Source organism: Cloeon dipterum, chromosome 4 (assembly GCF_949628265.1).
Source record: "Cloeon dipterum chromosome 4, ieCloDipt1.1, whole genome shotgun sequence".
NCBI lineage: Eukaryota > Metazoa > Arthropoda > Insecta > Ephemeroptera > Baetidae > Cloeon > Cloeon dipterum.
Window position 1 is genome coordinate 20,587,148 of NC_088789.1, and position 17,194 is coordinate 20,604,341.

Here is a 17,194-nt window from a genome sequence, read left to right on the forward strand (position 1 = left end):
ATTGGGACCCGGGTTTCAGCATTCGTACTAATATAGTGCAGTGCGCGCCCTTCCCGGTCCGAGAGGACAGGGATAAAAAGAGCAAAAAAAGTTATTTAATATATATTGCAAAGTATTGAGTTTATAGTTTATTATTATTGATTTCCCTTCGATTTAATTACCTATTTGATTGCACTATTGATAGCGAAAATTCTTTATTACTTGCTAAAATAGCATAGGTACACTAATAAACCTCCTGAGAGGTTAGAAAAAATCCTTGGCCTCAAAGTTCCCAGGCTAACCTCCGAAAATGCACTTTATCTTCGCAATTTTCGTGCTGGGTCCAATCGATTTTTCGGTTTTCGTATAGCGCTCTCAGCGTTCTCGGTTGAGGCAGACCAACCAGATCAGATGCCAGCCATGAGCCAAGCCAGCAACAGCAAGCTGGCATGGCTCCACCATAAGATTTAAGTTTACGGCTACTTGCAGCAAACGGTGAAGGAGCGGCTGCGGTGGCTCAAAGGAACGGACGGACTGCAGTTCCCAGAGAAAATGATGCCCTTTTCGAACGCGAATTTCACGGTCGCATTTTGTCCTGAAGTCGTGGTAACAAGAGCCCTTCAAAATATAAAGTGAATTAGGGCTGCCACTCTCCGGGTTTCAACAGGAGATCTCCGGGTTTGGGACTGAAAATTTAACACGGAAGTCTGGCACCCCTAAAGTGAATAAAGAAAGTTGTCTATATATAGAGCGGTCCATTGGGATTATTTTTTTTTGTCCTGAGTTTACCTTTTCCCGAAAATGATTTCTCGGGTTTGGCCTAGTCCCGGGACATTGTTCTAATTATTTTCGGGAAAACACGAAACCTGAAAAACAATTATTTTTATATCATGCTCTCTCGGGCGAGAAGTTACTTAACGTTGGCGAGCGCGCTGATTGGTTATAACTGGTTACTCCCTCTCTTTAGTCACAGCATATTATTGTTCTTGAGTCAAGAACCTAAACGTCTTGGTATGCGCGCGCTCTCCCGCCTCCGCCTCTCCCTCTCGAAAACGACACCTCCAGTCCTCCGCAATTACAAATTTATGGTTTAGTGAATAAATTTTAGCTTTTACGGAAATATCTGATTCTTTTATTTTCGCATCGCATACATAATGGTTATAGCATTCACATTCAAATCATTCTATCCACTGCGATAAAGCTGAGGACCAATCCTCCCCTCGAAGGAAGTATAATTGCAGAGGTTGACACGGTGTCCCTGTAGATTAAATTTTGAATATTAAATTTTCTCGAAAATTAGATGTGAGGAAATTTAGTTGATGTTTTTCGTTCGCGCTTTGTGGATGGCGTGACAAATGGGCTCTGGAATAAGCGCGGGCTCCTCCATTTGTGCGTGTTTTCTTGTGCATTTGGGGATTGTGATGAACGAAATTCTGCGGGTTTAATGAACCATGAGAAGGCGCAAAATCGGTCAATAGCAGCAGATAAATTGGAAAAAAGTTGATGGAGCGATATGTTCTTATATTATTATACTATATAACGAGTTTATCCTACAGAGAGGAACCGGGACGGGTTTTTGGTCCCGTCCCAGAAAAAATAACCCTGTCCATCCCATTTTTTTCTCTCGGGTTCGTTCCTGTCCCGTCCCTGTTAGCTCTTATCCTTGTCCCTGTTTAGTCCCCCTCTCGACCGCTCTTTTCCAGATTCGTAATTTTTCAAATTTCTACTTTACTTTTAAAATTAGCTATTTTTTGTCAGTAAATAACAATATGTAAATTGTACGCCTCGCAAGAGTGCTCACTTTTAAAAATAGGTTGGTGGAGACTGGAGACAGTGACTTATTTTTTATATTATTGCTTGCAAGGTTCGCAAAAATTGCATTTTCCGGGAAACCCCACTCCATGGCTAAAAACTGTTTTTGCTGGGTTTTCCGCAATTTTGCGCATTTTACCGAAACAAATGCATTTTTCTTGAAAATAAAAAATTCTCATGCTGGATGACCAAAAATAGGAACGTTATAAAATCAAAATAAAATAAGCCACTGGTTGAGGGTTCATCAATTTTGCACTACGCAAAAATGCACCACTGGTTTTTGGCGCATAAACTGAGTTGGAGGAGTTTTTCCCCGAATTTAACCCCCGAAAAGGTCATATTTCGCGCTAAAAGAAGTGTCAAAAATTTTGGAAAATTGCGGTTTGTTTTAGAATAATTGGTTGTCTTTTGGTGAAACCAGTGGCACTTTTACTAATTTATAAAACTTTATCCCAATTCTCAATCTCGATATAATATCTCGACAGTCGCCAGTGACAGGTGCAGCAGCATTTATTTGTATTTACTTGTCGGTTGACGAACCTCAAATCTCAAAAGATGTTATTACGCTTCATCGCTTCATCATTTCTGAAATCCTTGTTGTGGGACTTATCTATTTTCTATCTTTTATGACACTGTGGCCTTCGTCAACTTGCGTGATGTGTTGTGTTCTTCTATATATACAATTTTAGCTCTTTCCGCGCGCATACCGCCAGCACGTTTCGCTACATCCACAAAGCGCGCACGAAAAATATTTCACAGATCGTTACGCATCAGGACAAAAAGTAAATATGCATTGTGCGTCATCGGGCAAATGGTATACATCTGTCAAAAAAGGTAAATCGTGCAAATGATGTGCAAAAACTAATATTATCATTTTTTTCTCACCCTCTTTTCGAGTCAGGGCTGAATTTTGGCAATGCATTAGAACAAAAAGGTAAAGCGCACTAACCCTTCTTGAATTGCTGAATTCTCAGAGGCAGTGAAAACAGTGACGCTTGATGGCAAGGAAGGGAAAAGCGCAGAAACGTCAACCGTCACCGTGTTGTACGCTGTATTGGCAAGAACAAGGAAACTAACTTCACCTGGCAGTTTTCTGTTAAATCAAAGAAAACGGTCGACAGTCGCATAAAATTAAACCAAGCTAATTAATAACCTTGTGAAAGCGAGCACGTCATCGTTTACAACGCGTAAATCAAATGAGCCCGTTTTCACAGATTCGAATTTCCTAGTTTCTGCAAGTCGGCGATATATTTTAAGCGGACTAAGAGTGGCCAGTTCTTCGGCAGCAACATTCACATTAACGTAATTCTCGTTAACAGGCAACCATGTTGAAGATCCATTTGTAAAACCTATAATTATGCAATAAAATTAAAAGACAATTAATTTTATTTAAAAATGTCATCTCATGGTTTTGTATTTTGTTTAGTGAGACCACCAAATTATGCTTAATATTTCAGACTTTCGACCTGTGGAAAAATAATTAATTTGAATTTGAGGCAGCGAGTCTGCAAAATTATATAAATTATTTTGGTCCCAACAAAATATTGAATTACATTACAATTTTAATTTCATCATTATCAAATCAAAAATATCCCCCTCTATGAAATACCAACACTTATTATTTCTTGAATTTCAAGATATCATACCAGAAAATGCCGAATCATCCCACTGATAAGGTGTTCGCTCTGGATCCCTCGAAAATAGCGTGTATAACTCAGGACCAGCATTGCATCCCTGAGGATCCTGCGTCTGTTCCCAGCTCACGAATGTGTTTTCCATGTTTAGTTCTTCACCCATGTACGAAATCATTGCTCCAGGTAGGAGGAAAGCAATCATTTGGTTTGTCATTGCGAATTCCCGTCCAACTCTTGAGGCCAAACGACCATTATCGTGATTTCCAAGCTGAAATAAAAATTTGAATTTAGAGAGATCCGAAAGTGTTTTTCCGAAGAGGGGGTGCATGATATTGACAGCATCAAATTTAATTTTCATAGCATAATTATATTCGATAGTGTACACCTTCATCTCACCTGGCAATTTCAGGTCTAAATTAAAAAAATTGCCCCTTTTACAGTGATTCAAAGTTTGCGATTTTTAAGAATGGTGATTTTTTGCGTTTTTTTGCATAGGAAACAGACAAATAAAAAGATTTGTCTGGATATACGACAGTGTATGGGGCAAATAAAGAGCCTCTCTCCCGAGAACCTTTCCCCCGTGTTGCCATAAGCCTGGATATTACAGCGTATTCAAAGACAGGAAATGGAAACAGGAAACAGGAATCCGGCAGGACAGGAAAATATTTTTCAAGAACTGGACAAGACAGGAATTAATTTTGCTTCAAAACAATGCCATTCTTGATCTTTTATATCAAATTTATCTCATTTAAAGATAGCATAACTATTCATTTTGATACTGCTTTACAACGTTTACTTTCTTTCATGTAACTAAAGATTTAGCTGAAAATTATCCACGGCTTTTACAATTTTGTTCTGAAATTTTTCTTAAAAAGCACAACTCTTTAATTATAGTCAGTGGTGTTTGAACAAACAAGCTTTTTACCGAAACAATCTATTGTATCAATAATAACATATTTTCGGGGCTTTCTGCATTTTTTCATTTTAAGCATTTTTCGAAATATACTTTGTTGGATATTAAATTCTGTGCAGGGTGCATAGTATTTTTCCGTTTAGTTCATAGAGGGGAATTAGGAATTATATTTCTACAGAAACAATTCAAAAACTTTGAAAATCTGTCAAAATGGAAGTTTCCAATAATTAAAAGCAAACAAAAAACAGGTATAAAAATTATTGAAACATCAATTTGTTAAATGTAGTTAAAAAACAGGAACAGGACAGGACCGGAAATCCAAATTTGGAAACAGGAACAGGACAGGACAGGAAATTTTTTCCCGGAACAGGTTAGGACAGGAACAGAAAAACCTTTCTGGAATGCGCTCTACTGGATATGCTTCTTTATATTAACTATTAGTCATCCCTTCTCGCTATATAGAATATAGATATTTGTATTATTATCTATTATCACTGAAAAATGTTTGTCGTGTTGACAAGTGATTTAGAGGACCATATACGCTGCACACTATTCAGCTCAAAGCTATTTATGATTGGTTGGGGGAATATTTCAATGAAAATTTTGTAAAGGAATCATAATGTACTGTTGGGGGTCTGTGAACTATATTGAATTGAACCAAAAGTTTATATAGTGCCGTCAAACCCGTCCGTGGCTCATATAAGTGGTGTGAAACGAGCGTTTTGACATTATTATTTACTCTGTAGCTGTGGTGTTAACAAAATACCAGTTCTCTAAATAATTCAAGGAGACCGCCGGGTTTGATTGTGAAATATCCGCTTCGATACAGTTTGTGCTACTGAGTAAAATTATATTAGGTTTTTAGCAAGAAAATTCGTCAATTCTTGATGTTTTAAATATTGATACGAAAGAATTAACAGAATGAGACGATCCCACGTGCGTCCCAGCTAGTAGAGCTTGAGTATTTCGGAGATCTAAATTTGCAATAGCCTAATTGTCAGATATGACGATGGTTAATTTAGTGACTCGAAATGCTCAAACATTTCCTTGAGACTCCTGAGGATGCTTAAACAATGCGACCGAACCAACTCTGCACTGAAAGCAGAAAAATTCTTGCATTTCTTATGTATTTTCTGAACAAATTTTAAGCGATTAATATAAGAGCTAAATACCAATTTAATTTAAGGAGACAAAGTATATTATCTACAAATTTGTTCTGTCTCTAAAATTCTTGAATTTATCCATGTGTGCGCGAAACAGACGATATCCAGTGCAGATTGCAGAACGCAATTTCTATTAAATCACTTCTACCGTATACACCCACCTGATTGTTATTTAGGTTACGTATAGCGTAGCAATTTCTCATTTTTATTATCCTCTGATTTGTATGAATGCCAGACGTTATTTTGTCACTATGTAAAACCGCTGGAAAGGTTTATGGGGACTACCTGTCGGCGTATGCAACTAGCGCAACATCTGCTTGCGTTGACCGACGAGGAGGACATACCGGCTATATTTATGTAATAGTCGGCTCGGTAAAGATCCTATATATAGGATCTTTTATGCTTTTCCAAATGAAAATGAATGAAATTCCATAGATGGAATATTTACTAAACCCTTTGGCACTCGTCCTCAATGCCTCAAATGCCTTAATTATTTAGATGGACTGCAACTTATTTCACAAATAATATTCCCCCTCATAGGAAGTGCCATTGTGCCACTCATTGTCAGTGGAATTCAGAATATTTTTAAGTCGACCCCCTCTATTGCACCTGCTTTAGATTGTGATACATGGCGGGGAGCAAAACTTGCTGCTAAACCGGACACGTCAATTTTCGAGTTTAGAGTGACTATCTCAGGTTGCAACTAATATATTCAGGGTGCCAGCGGAGGAGAGAGCGCCACCCACAACCCAGTGGCAGTCAACATAAGAACTTCTTACAACTTTTTGATTGACAGTTGATTTAGATTACTTATACATAATAATTCTGACAACAAACTGTTTGAGGTGAACCACAACAGAGGCAATCCTCGATTATGCGTTGGTGGGCGGTATATGCATTGGCCGTGCGTGGTGGAGTAATCTTGTAAAATTCACTTACAACGTAATTTGCCGTTCGACCGACTGGCATTGCCTCCAACCAGCGCAGAATAGCAGCTTCGATGCTGGGTGCGTTTGTTGAGTTGTTAATTTCCCAAATCAGGTAGAAGTTGAATGGGAAGTGGATAATGCTGTGCGTGTCATTACCGTAGTACCGCATTGTCAATCCCAAATCTCCTGATGCCTCGCTCATTAGAACCCTGGGAAATCAAACCATTTAATTAAATTATCTTCTTGCACTCAGTAAGGAGGGTGAATTTTTGTGTGAGAAATAATCAAAAGTAATTATTGTGCACAAGGTTGAGATGAAGTTTAATTGGTTTTATCTTCTATTTGTTCTTTATCAAAAACATATTGAATAAATTGCTGTGGGCCCGGTTGCTCCATTAACTTCCGACAAAGAGTTGAATTTGTGTTTCATTTGTTAGCAGCTATATACTGGAAAATCGCCGCTGTCACAATCTACTCTCGTTTCACGCTATCTGGATGATTATAATTGTTGTGAATATATTTCAGTCTACAGTAAATCTCTAAATTATGGTCTTCCATAAATCGCATGTATGTACCAAAAAGGAATCCGCATATTTGAGCTCAACTCGAAAAAAATATACGTAATATATTTATATATCTTCTCTCCCCGGTGTTCTATTGTTGTGCCCCTACAATGAAAAGAGCGCAGGTGTTTCATGCGAAACGTTGAGCATAGGTATCGCAGGTCGTGGAAACTGACCAGATAAAAATTATCTGGGTGTGCCGGAATATTCTGGTGAATGAAATTTCACGGGGAATCCGAATCTGTTTGCAATGATAAATTTTTCAGGAGAGAATTTTTTTTATTATTTATTGTGTATTTTAAGCCCCTGCTCAGTATAGCACAAACATCCCATTGGACTATGAGCTTACTATTTCCCTATAAAACCACCTGGTGGATAGTTTGGGGCCCGAATGGCCGCAGAGGAGCCCAATGTGGCCATATTTTCGCCTCCTCGCACCGAGGTCTTTGATTGAATGAACGCTTGACATTTGTCACTGAAATGCTACGAAAACCAGCTATAGTGACGAGTAGGCGTCAGTGCGTTTCCCAGCCCGTTGAGCTATTTGAGCATTTCGAGTCACTATTAAGTTAGATCCCCGAACTGCTCAAAAACCTGCCACTCCAGAGCATGCCTAAACAATGCGAGACAAAACAGGCTCACCGAAATTGAGCAACAGGGCTGTGACAAGTTATTGTTAATTGGGGTAATGAGTATTGGCATATATACTTGCAAAATGCGAAAATACAACGATTTTTTCGTAGCATTCAGTGTAAGTTTCAAAATCCATGAACTCGTTTCTTTAGAATTCATTTTAAGCCAAAATTAAATAGCAGCGACTGCAGCAGCCATCAGCGCGCACCGAACTCGGCCAGTGTGTGTTTGATTATCGAGTCGTCGCTTTTTGGAATGCTGCTCAACCCCCATTGAATGACTGTTCGGCGGCACAGTTTCCTTCCAAGTGAGTGATTCTAGTGCAGCTTAATTCACCTCCTGACCGCGGGCCCATTCCGGTTTTTTAACATGTATTTACACTTTTATGGTGAGAATAAACAAACATAATAATAATAAGTAGCTGTACATTTTTTAGAAAAGTGGCTTTAAAGTTAGCATGCATTTCAACGTCTGTCGCCCTAATTGAAATCTGATTTTATATTTCAAAACAAGGAGTTTCCCCAAAAACTGTAGTACACTTTTGAATAGATCTTGACGATAGGAATCGAAAGCTGCCAAGAAAATGTGGTCTTGGTCAAGCGGTGTAAATTTTGGAGAAAAGTTTGAATTTTACTGTAGTAAGGTCCTTTCATGAAAATTATAGAACAATTGGACTATCGATCAACTGCTTATTGCATCCAACATTTCAAACAATTTGCAATTGTCACCCAGTATCGATCCACTTTAATGCTAAATTTTCTTGTGATATTGAATAAAAAATGTGGAAAAACCAAAATATGGCGTTTTTTGCGCAAAAACCCTTTGCTGCATTTTTGCGAATAGCAAAACTGACTAGCCCTGTCAATTTTTAGAGAAATAATTTTAAATTTAACTGTTTGTCGGTCCCAATTTAATTACAATTGATGCAGGTTGTAGAGGCAAAGCTGGTTGTAAATAAATAAAAAACACTAGACAAAAAAAAACTTGATTAAACTACTACTTTTTGCTGTATATATCCAATGCAAAATGTTTAAAACGAAGAAATACAGGTATACACACACACGCGCGCGCGTGCGCACGCGTGCACAGGTGAGCAACACGCGCGCAAGCGGGAATAGTCAACCGGTCTATAGAAAATCCCACCTTATTGTGAACAACAAAAGGCTGGCAAAAACCGTAGTGAAAAACGGCTTTATGTTTCTTTAATCTTATTGGATAAAAGGTAAAGAACAGGTAAAAAAGAAAAGCGATTGTTCATTTGAGGAACGAATAGCTGAAGAGAGAAATTATAGTTGTGTTCCGCATTTTCCTCACAGATTGTTTGTTTAGCGATTCACAATTTCACTGCTAAGATAGGATGAAATAAAGTTTAGATGAACACATAGTCGTATGTGAGACACAAATTAAAGGCAATAAAGGGGATTTATATCGCTGAGCTTGACAATCACTAAAACTAGATCATTTTGTAGTTTTTGGATGCAATTAAGCTCTCTGCTGCTTTTTCTCCAAACCCAATTCGTATACAATATATATATTTAGAATTCCTTTCGAAGAGCAAAAGGCTTTTAGATTTTGCAATCTCCAACAGAGTTAAAACTGATTAATTCTTACTTGATTTCTCCACTTGTTGCTTCAAATTCGTCCACGACAGTTCTGAAGGCATAGAGGATATCGTACACCTCCTCCTGGTCCTTGACGTACGTGTGGTTCAAAGCGCAGAACTGGTCGGGAGCAGGGCAGTTCGGGTCATTTGAGGGAGGCTCGTCCAAAAAGTCTTCATGCTCCCAAATGTGAGCCGGGGCGTCGATTCTGAATCCGTCAACGCCGATTTGGAGCCAAAACCGAAAGACGTTCTGCATTTCGGCCAGGACCAGTGGGTTTCGGTAATTTAAATCGGGCTGCTCCACGGTGAATTGGTGGAGATAAAACATCTGCCGCTGATCACTCCATTTCCAGGCTGAACCAGCAAATGCACTCAACTGAAATCGAGTGTACGAATTAAATTCTGAAGCAGGGAACACATTCATTTTTCATGGTTGGGTTGATTACCAGAGGAAATTAATAAATAGTTGACAAACTTTTCACCCCCTTTCAAAAGGATAAAGTTTTTTACTTATAAATGTGCTTTCCTGACACCACTTGGACAAATCGCAGGTTGACATTTTCAGGGTCGGTATCTTCGAATAAATAATTGCAAAACTTTTATTCTCGTTGATTTCAGAGTTTTCTAATCAACTCGATAAATAAAAAAAGGCTGGCGGACTGGAAACGCCAAAACTGATATTTTTATATTCACCTTCCTATCAAGGATTCAGTCTGAAACATTCACCGGGAAACTGGATTCTATGCCTTTGTGAGCAGGGTTCGCCAATTTTGCAATGCGCAAAAATGCACCACTGGTTTTTTGCGAAAAAAACCGGCTGGGAAACCCACCAGTTTTGGGGGTTTCCCCTTTTTTCCGAATTTAACCCAAAAATAGTCCATTTTCGCTCCAAAAGAGTCTGGAATTTCGGAAAATTACGTTGAGAGTTAAAATATTCAGCCTCTTGAGGAAACCAGTGGCTATAATAATACTGATTTTCATGATTTTGAAAAATCCTTGTTTTTGGTCATCCGTCATGAGAATTTTTTATTTTCTATAAGAATGCATGTGTTTCGGAAAAATGCGCAAAATTGCAGAAAAACCCGCAAAAAACAGTTTGTTCAATGCAGTGGGTTTTCCCGGAAAAATGCGGGGTTTGGCGAACCCTGTTTGTGTGTGCAGCGACGGTCACAATTCTTCTCAGCCACCTTATTCAAAGGACTGAGTCCAAAACCATCAGTTTTATCATAAAAGAATTTGTATACTTATTATTGTACATATTGTACTATCTCAGTTCTGGTATTTCCGGTCGGATTTTATCTGTACATCATTATAATAATCATTTTCTTCATCTGATTGTGAATTCATCGGTCTCATCATTTCGACTAAAAGCTAATCTTAAGATTAGCTGTCTACATGCGTAAATCAGAACTATTTATCCTATGGTGGCTGCCGAAAGGTGGCGCTCTCTCCTACCCTGGCTGCCTGAGTATATCCGTGTTAACCTGATAAGGAGTTATTCTAAACTCGACGATAAACGTGTGCGGTAGCAGCAAATATTGCTCCCTCGGCCGCACATTTTAGGAGTTCGTTAACCTTGAGCACATAGCTCCCTTTGTAAGTGATTATCTCTCTGAACAATATTACTATTTGTGGTTTGTGAATTTAGTTAGTTATAATGACGTGTATGTACATATTACAGTACGAACCCTATAATTGACGAATAATTGAACTACCCTGTTTGTATATTGCCAATCTCTGACAACTCCCTTTTAGGGGTAAGCTTATGTTATTATATATATATTGTGTTGTGTTATATTAATTGAGTTATTATTTTATTCTTGTCATTTTTATATATTATATTTTAATAATTGACAATGGCCTTTTGCCTTTTTAATGTGTTTAGTTTTAACATTCTTTTCTATGCATTTATGGAATTTATTATATTATTTCAGACTAAATTACGGCAAATACAATAAAGGCATTGCAACAATTTGTGGGGTTTGACTTATCTCGACCATTCCCCATATTTGGTGACCCTCGACGTACTTGAAATTTCAACATGCCGAACGAAGCAATGCCACCACGAGAGGGTCGTTCAACCTTTTTCAAACCTCCTACTTACTCATCTCAGCATGCGGACAAATTCTTCACCATTTTGGAAGGAAGATTCCAGCAATTCCAAATTGTCGATGAGATTGACAAATACCTGACGCTGGCTTCCGCATTGGACTTTGACGACTTACCTGAGGCTGCAGGAAACTTAGTGCGGAAGATGCCTGATGCCACTCCCTATACCCAATTAAAAGCTGCGTTGTTGGAGAATCTGAAACCTCAAAATTACGAAGCTCTCCGCGCGCGCATGAAGGAAATTCCTCTTGGATCCCTCAAACCAAGTGAATTTTTAGCCCGTCTGCGTGCAACAGCAGACGAGGCAACATTGGCGAATCCGATTTTCAAAGCGGATCTTCTATCTATTTGGCGCGCTGCAATGCCTGCGGAATGGCGACATGTGCTTATAGTTGAACCTGACATAGATGAGGCCGCTAAGAAAGCGGATGTGCTGCGACAGTATCAACCTCCACAGGCCGTACCTGCCACTGAAGCCGCTGCATCAGCACCAGGTCCGTCGTGCGCGGCGCTTCGCACTTCAGGAAATCCGGGCGAACAGCGCCTCGCTGCCCTGGAAGCTGCTGTGAATCGTATGACTGAGATGATGTACCTTATGCAGGTGGATAGCCCGCGCAACAACCAAGAGCAGCGCGGTAGAAAGAAGCAGCGTGACGACCGCAGCCGCGATCGACGTACCTCGGAAAAGCAAGAAAGAACCTGTGAAGTGGAATGAAGCAGCGAAGAAAGCGTTTGAAAGGAGTAAAACTGAACTCGCCAAAGCAGTCTGTCTCGCTCACCCTAAAGAAAGTGCTCCACTTGCCTTGGTAACAGACGCTTCTGATTTTGCTCTTGGCGCCGTCGTACAACAACTTGTCGATGATATCTGGCAACCACTTGGATTTCATAGTAGGAAGCTCAGCGCCGCCGAGAGAAACTACGCTCCTTATGACAGGGAGTTATTGGCTATCTACGATTCTGTCAAGAAGTTTCGTTACTTGCTGGAGGGACACGAGTTTGTCATTTATACGGATCAGAAAGCCCTTGAATTTGCATTCACGAAAAATAGAACGGACTGTTCTCCTCGCCAGATTCGCCACTTACAGTTTATTGGTGAGTTCTGCACGGACATCAGGTATGTACCTGGGAAAGCGAACATTGTCGCCGACGCCCTTTCCAGAGTTGACGCGCTGACGTCAAACAAAAATAGCATTTCCTTTTTAGAAGTAGCAAACGCGCAGAAAGATGACCCAGAAATTAAGGACTACCTTTTGCCAACTAGCTCGCTACGTCTGAAACAATTTCCTGTCTCCGATTCTAACGAGATGATTTGGTGTGATACAACGACTGAAATTGCTCGCCCTTTTCTACCACAAAAATTTAGACGTGAAGCATTCGATGGTCTGCACCGACTGGCTCATCCTGGAGTGAAAGCCTCCGTAAAGCTAGTGATTCAACGTTTTGTCTGGCCTGGAATGAAAAATGACTGCAAAAACTGGGCCCGCACATGCTTGGAATGCCAAAAATCGAAGATAACTCGCCATAACCAAGCTCCATTTAAGCCATTTCCTATAATTTCAGAACGCTTTTCTGTTTTGCATGCAGATCTGATTGGTCCTCTACCGCCTTCTGAAGGTAACCGCTATTGTCTGACGTTAATTGACCGTTTCACACGCTGGCCAGAAGTAATCCCTCTTGCCTCTATCACCAGCGAAGCGGTCATACGTGCTCTCAAAGATGGCTGGATTAGTAGATTTGGTCTTCCAATCAAGTTGATTTGTGATCAAGGAAGACAGTTTACTTCTAAAACCTTCAAGACGTTTGCTGAGAAAGCAGGTATAGAAATTCGCCATACAAATGCTTATCATCCACAGTCCAACGGCCTCATTGAGCGATTTCATCGCACCCTGAAGGCCGCCCTGATGTGCCATTCGACGACCTGGTCAGCCGCGCTAGCACCTGTTCTTCTTGGCTTACGTTCAGCATTGAAGGAAGACCTTGGTTATTCGGCTGCCCAGATGGTTTACGGAGAAAGTATTCGCTTGCCAGGAGAGTTTTTCGTTGAACCTCAAAATCAGATGACTCCGACCGAAATGCTCCTGCGACTTCAAAGTCATCTCTCTCATCTTTGCCCGCAACCAGTATGGCATAATTCCAAGAAGAAATTTTTTGTACATCCTGAACTCGCTATTTCCACGCACGTTTTACTCCGGTGTGAGCAGCGTGCACCTCTCACACCGCAGTATTCTGGTCCACATAAAGTACTGCAAAGAGGTGAGAAATCTTTTATTATTGACTACAAAGGACAGCGAAAAACCGTTTCAATCGACCGCTTAAAACCTGCATTCATCGAAGCAATTTTGCCGAAAGAGCAGAAGGAAGCACCTTGGATAACACTGACGCCTGCAGAAAATGTGCAGCAACCTGCCGCACAGCAACCCGATGTGCAGCAGCCTGTCGTGCCGCAGCCCGCCGCACAGCAGCCAACTGTACAGCCGCCTGTCGCACCGCAACGTGCCGTGCAACAGCCGCCAGATCGACCTGCAGAGCCTGCTAATGAACCTCAACCAGGTCCTTCGTGTGCTGCTCCCCAAACACCGTCAGCCAGAAAACCAAACCCAGCGCCAAGTGCCCCACAACGCAAAACTGTTCGAATTCAGCCACCGCCAACCAAGACTCAACCTCAAACAACTCGTTTTGGCAGAACGATAAAGCTTCCGGACCGTTATGGTACTTCCTCGACTTCCAGTCTTCAGTCCGGGGGCTGTATGGTGGCTGCCGAAAGGTGGCGCTCTCTCCTACCCTGGCTGCCTGAGTATATCCGTGTTAACCTGATAAGGAGTTATTCTAAACTCGACGATAAACGTGTGCGGTAGCAGCAAATATTGCTCCCTCGGCCGCACATTTTAGGAGTTCGTTAACCTTGAGCACATAGCTCCCTTTGTAAGTGATTATCTCTCTGAACAATATTACTATTTGTGGTTTGTGAATTTAGTTAGTTATAATGACGTGTATGTACATATTACAGTACGAACCCTATAATTGACGAATAATTGAACTACCCTGTTTGTATATTGCCAATCTCTGACAACTCCCTTTTAGGGGTAAGCTTATGTTATTATATATATATTGTGTTGTGTTATATTAATTGAGTTATTATTTTATTCTTGTCATTTTTATATATTATATTTTAATAATTGACAATGGCCTTTTGCCTTTTTAATGTGTTTAGTTTTAACATTCTTTTCTATGCATTTATGGAATTTATTATATTATTTCAGACTAAATTACGGCAAATACAATAAAGGCATTGCAACAATTTGTGGGGTTTGACTTATCTCGACCATTCCCCATAATCCAATACAGTGAACATATCAATGGAAAGAGCGCTTCTTTATCCTTTAAAGACGATCGCCGCAAGAGATGGAACATCCACATGCCCATCAATATACTTATACATTTATCAAAGGGTGCGAGGGAGGATCTATCGACATATTCACAAAGCTACAAGCGTGCGCGTATTCACAGTGAGGCGGCAGCTGCGAGGAAGCTGCGAGGAAGCTGCGAGGAAGCTGCGAACGACCGCCACCAGCCTCTGCAGCCTTTACAAAAGCTGTGTTTTCGGCCAGCGTGCTTTTTCCTTTAGTTTCAAAGTAATCTTTTTATTATGGTTCTGCATGGCTATATCCAGACAAAATAATATCAGTTTGTACATAATTGTTAAAGAGATTTGCAGTTAAATATTTCTTGAAATACTGCTCTTTTAAAAATTCCCTCTCCTCTAGAGAGGTACATCCGTGGAACGACCTGCCACCTGAACTCAAGGACTGCACCGTAGCTTAATTTCCCTCCCTCTGCAAGAAGCACCTCTGACAAGTGTGCATTGAACGTGATCAGTGATAGAAAAGGTATTTTGCGGCTCCGTGCGGCGTGATATCCCCATAGTGATCGATCGTTTTAGCAATTTTTCGATAGTAGTGTTTGCCCTTTCTTGCTGTGTATGACCCGATAATTTATTGTATTTTATTGTATATATATGACTAAAGCAAGAATAAACAAGAATATAATATTATATGTATAAAATATGTATATGCTGGGAATAGACCGCGCGGCGTCCTCATGTTCAAAGTAATTTCATTGCATACCAGCAGAGCAGCTATGCCCCACACATCGCGACATTCAAAAAGACATCAAGAGGGATTTTCCAGCAGGAGCAGGTGTATCGAAACCGCATAGCATAATAGCAAATAATACGCACAACAATACCTACAATTGTTGGCTCCTCACAAAAATCAGGAGGGTCACGCTTTTCAGGCGGAATTCAAAGCGTTTTAGAATGATTTTTTAATGTTAAAATTTGATTATAAGCAAAATCTGCACATTATTTACAGTGCTTGAAAATGTATTAATAGCTCATCTACAATCTTGATGTTATATCGATGGCGTGTGGCTTGTGACGTCCCCAAAATAAGATTAAATTAGGAAGGCGGCGCTTAATATTGCCGAAAAAACACAAAGAAAAACCGAGAAGTAATGCTATATTTGGGCTGATCATATGCCATAAATAGACACATTCTAAGCTATGATTTAGACGTTTTTTAGAAGGCATTTGGACGGTTGTTTTAGACAAAAATATGTACGAAAAATGAAAAAAAAACGAATTAAAATTAAATATTTTTTCTCTCTCAAACTGCGAAATTGCAACATTGAAAACTTTGTTTGTTTTTCTATTTCTTTTTTTACCTATTGAACGCCATTTCCAATGGTATAATTCAAATAATGGTAAGTTAAATTATTTCTATTTGGCACAAGAAGACTTCTTAATTACATTCCACCACGACGAAAAAAGTTTTCATATATTATGATTATGACTTTGATTTCCATGGTGAATTATTTTTTCAATTTAATTTTGATTGCTTCATCGTTTTATATTCGTCAATATAAATTTCATAAAATTTTCTGCCGTTTTTTCTATTTTTTCCTTTCTTAAATTTTAAATAGCGTCCATAAAAGATTTCATTTAAAATTTTCATATCTTATATATAGATCAGTTGCAAATTGCAAAACCTTTTTCTCACTTACCCAGTTATTTGGGGGAATTTGTGATCCATTCGCGTCGATCCCTTTTGATGGCTTCCACACATAGTAATCAACGTAGGGTTGCACACCCTGCTCCGACTTGATGAACCACTCGTGCTCGTTACTCGTGTGGTTAGGAATAAGGTCCATCAGAAGCCGCAGTCCGGCAGCCTTGATGGTCGCCAGGAGCTCCTCAAAATCCTCCCAAGTGCCGAATATCGGGTCAATCGTGTAAAAGTCGGCAATGTCGTAGCCGAAGTCCTTCATCGGCGACTTGTAAATCGGCGACAGCCAGATGCAGTCCACACCGAGAGACTTGAGAAACGGAATACTCTCTGTGATGCCTTTATTTTACCCCAGAAAAATTAATATCTAGTTTTAATTTATGATTCAAATTAGGAAACCTCTAAGGTCGCCAATTCCGTCGCCATTGGTGTCTTTCAGAGAGCGCGGATATACTTGGTAATATGTGGCTGTTTTGTACCAGTTTGGGTCCTCCTGCCCCCAAGCCACCCCAAACAAGGCAGTTGCCAACAACACAAAACTTGAATAATTATTAGATTAGAAATGTGTCGGGAAATTAAAATAAATCTCAGCTCTGTACCTTGTCAACAGCTTCATTCTCCCTTGACTCGACCTTCAAACTGAAGATTGACGATGCGCTTATTTTTTTATGTAACCTGCTTGCGCACTCTTAGCTCTGAGATCTATATCTTAAAAATTCCCGAATGATAAATCAAACTTGTTTATCTCGACGACACGTGAGATGCTGTCAGGTGTAATAGTGAGTTTGAATTC

At 39.9% G+C, this 17,194-nt stretch overlaps 1 protein-coding gene and 2 long non-coding RNA genes across 3 annotated transcripts; 2 read left to right on the forward strand and 1 right to left on the reverse strand.

Moving 5' to 3' along the window:
• Positions 1–1,094: 1,094 nt before the first annotated feature.
• On the reverse strand, positions 1,095–17,170 carry LOC135942799 (maltase A3-like). The gene is made up of 9 exons (XM_065489112.1): positions 17,001–17,170; positions 16,801–16,940; positions 16,400–16,740; positions 9,238–9,605; positions 6,441–6,639; positions 3,438–3,693; positions 2,945–3,140; positions 2,741–2,884; positions 1,095–1,237 (listed from the first exon to the last, which is right to left on the reverse strand). The coding sequence occupies exons 1-9, from the start codon at positions 17,015–17,017 to the stop codon at positions 1,153–1,155; spliced, it is 1,746 nt and encodes a 581-aa protein (XP_065345184.1). The 5' UTR covers positions 17,018–17,170; the 3' UTR covers positions 1,095–1,152.
• On the forward strand, positions 10,657–11,201 carry LOC135943424 (uncharacterized). The gene is made up of 2 exons (XR_010575195.1): positions 10,657–10,825; positions 10,911–11,201. It is a non-coding gene; the product is annotated as an uncharacterized LOC135943424 (long non-coding RNA).
• On the forward strand, positions 12,064–14,636 carry LOC135944249 (uncharacterized). The gene is made up of 2 exons (XR_010575296.1): positions 12,064–14,260; positions 14,346–14,636. It is a non-coding gene; the product is annotated as an uncharacterized LOC135944249 (long non-coding RNA).
• Positions 17,171–17,194: the final 24 nt, after the last annotated feature.

Bases quoted from the DNA above. Each gene is read 5' to 3' on its own strand.
- LOC135942799 (XM_065489112.1), bottom strand. The intron at 9,606-16,399 runs GTAAGTGAGAAA...ACTCGATTTCAG, and splicing joins AAATTCCCCCAAATAACTGG to TTGAGTGCATTTGCTGGTTC. The intron at 3,694-6,440 runs GTAAGTGAATTT...TTTTTATTTCAG, and splicing joins GTCGAACGGCAAATTACGTT to CTTGGAAATCACGATAATGG.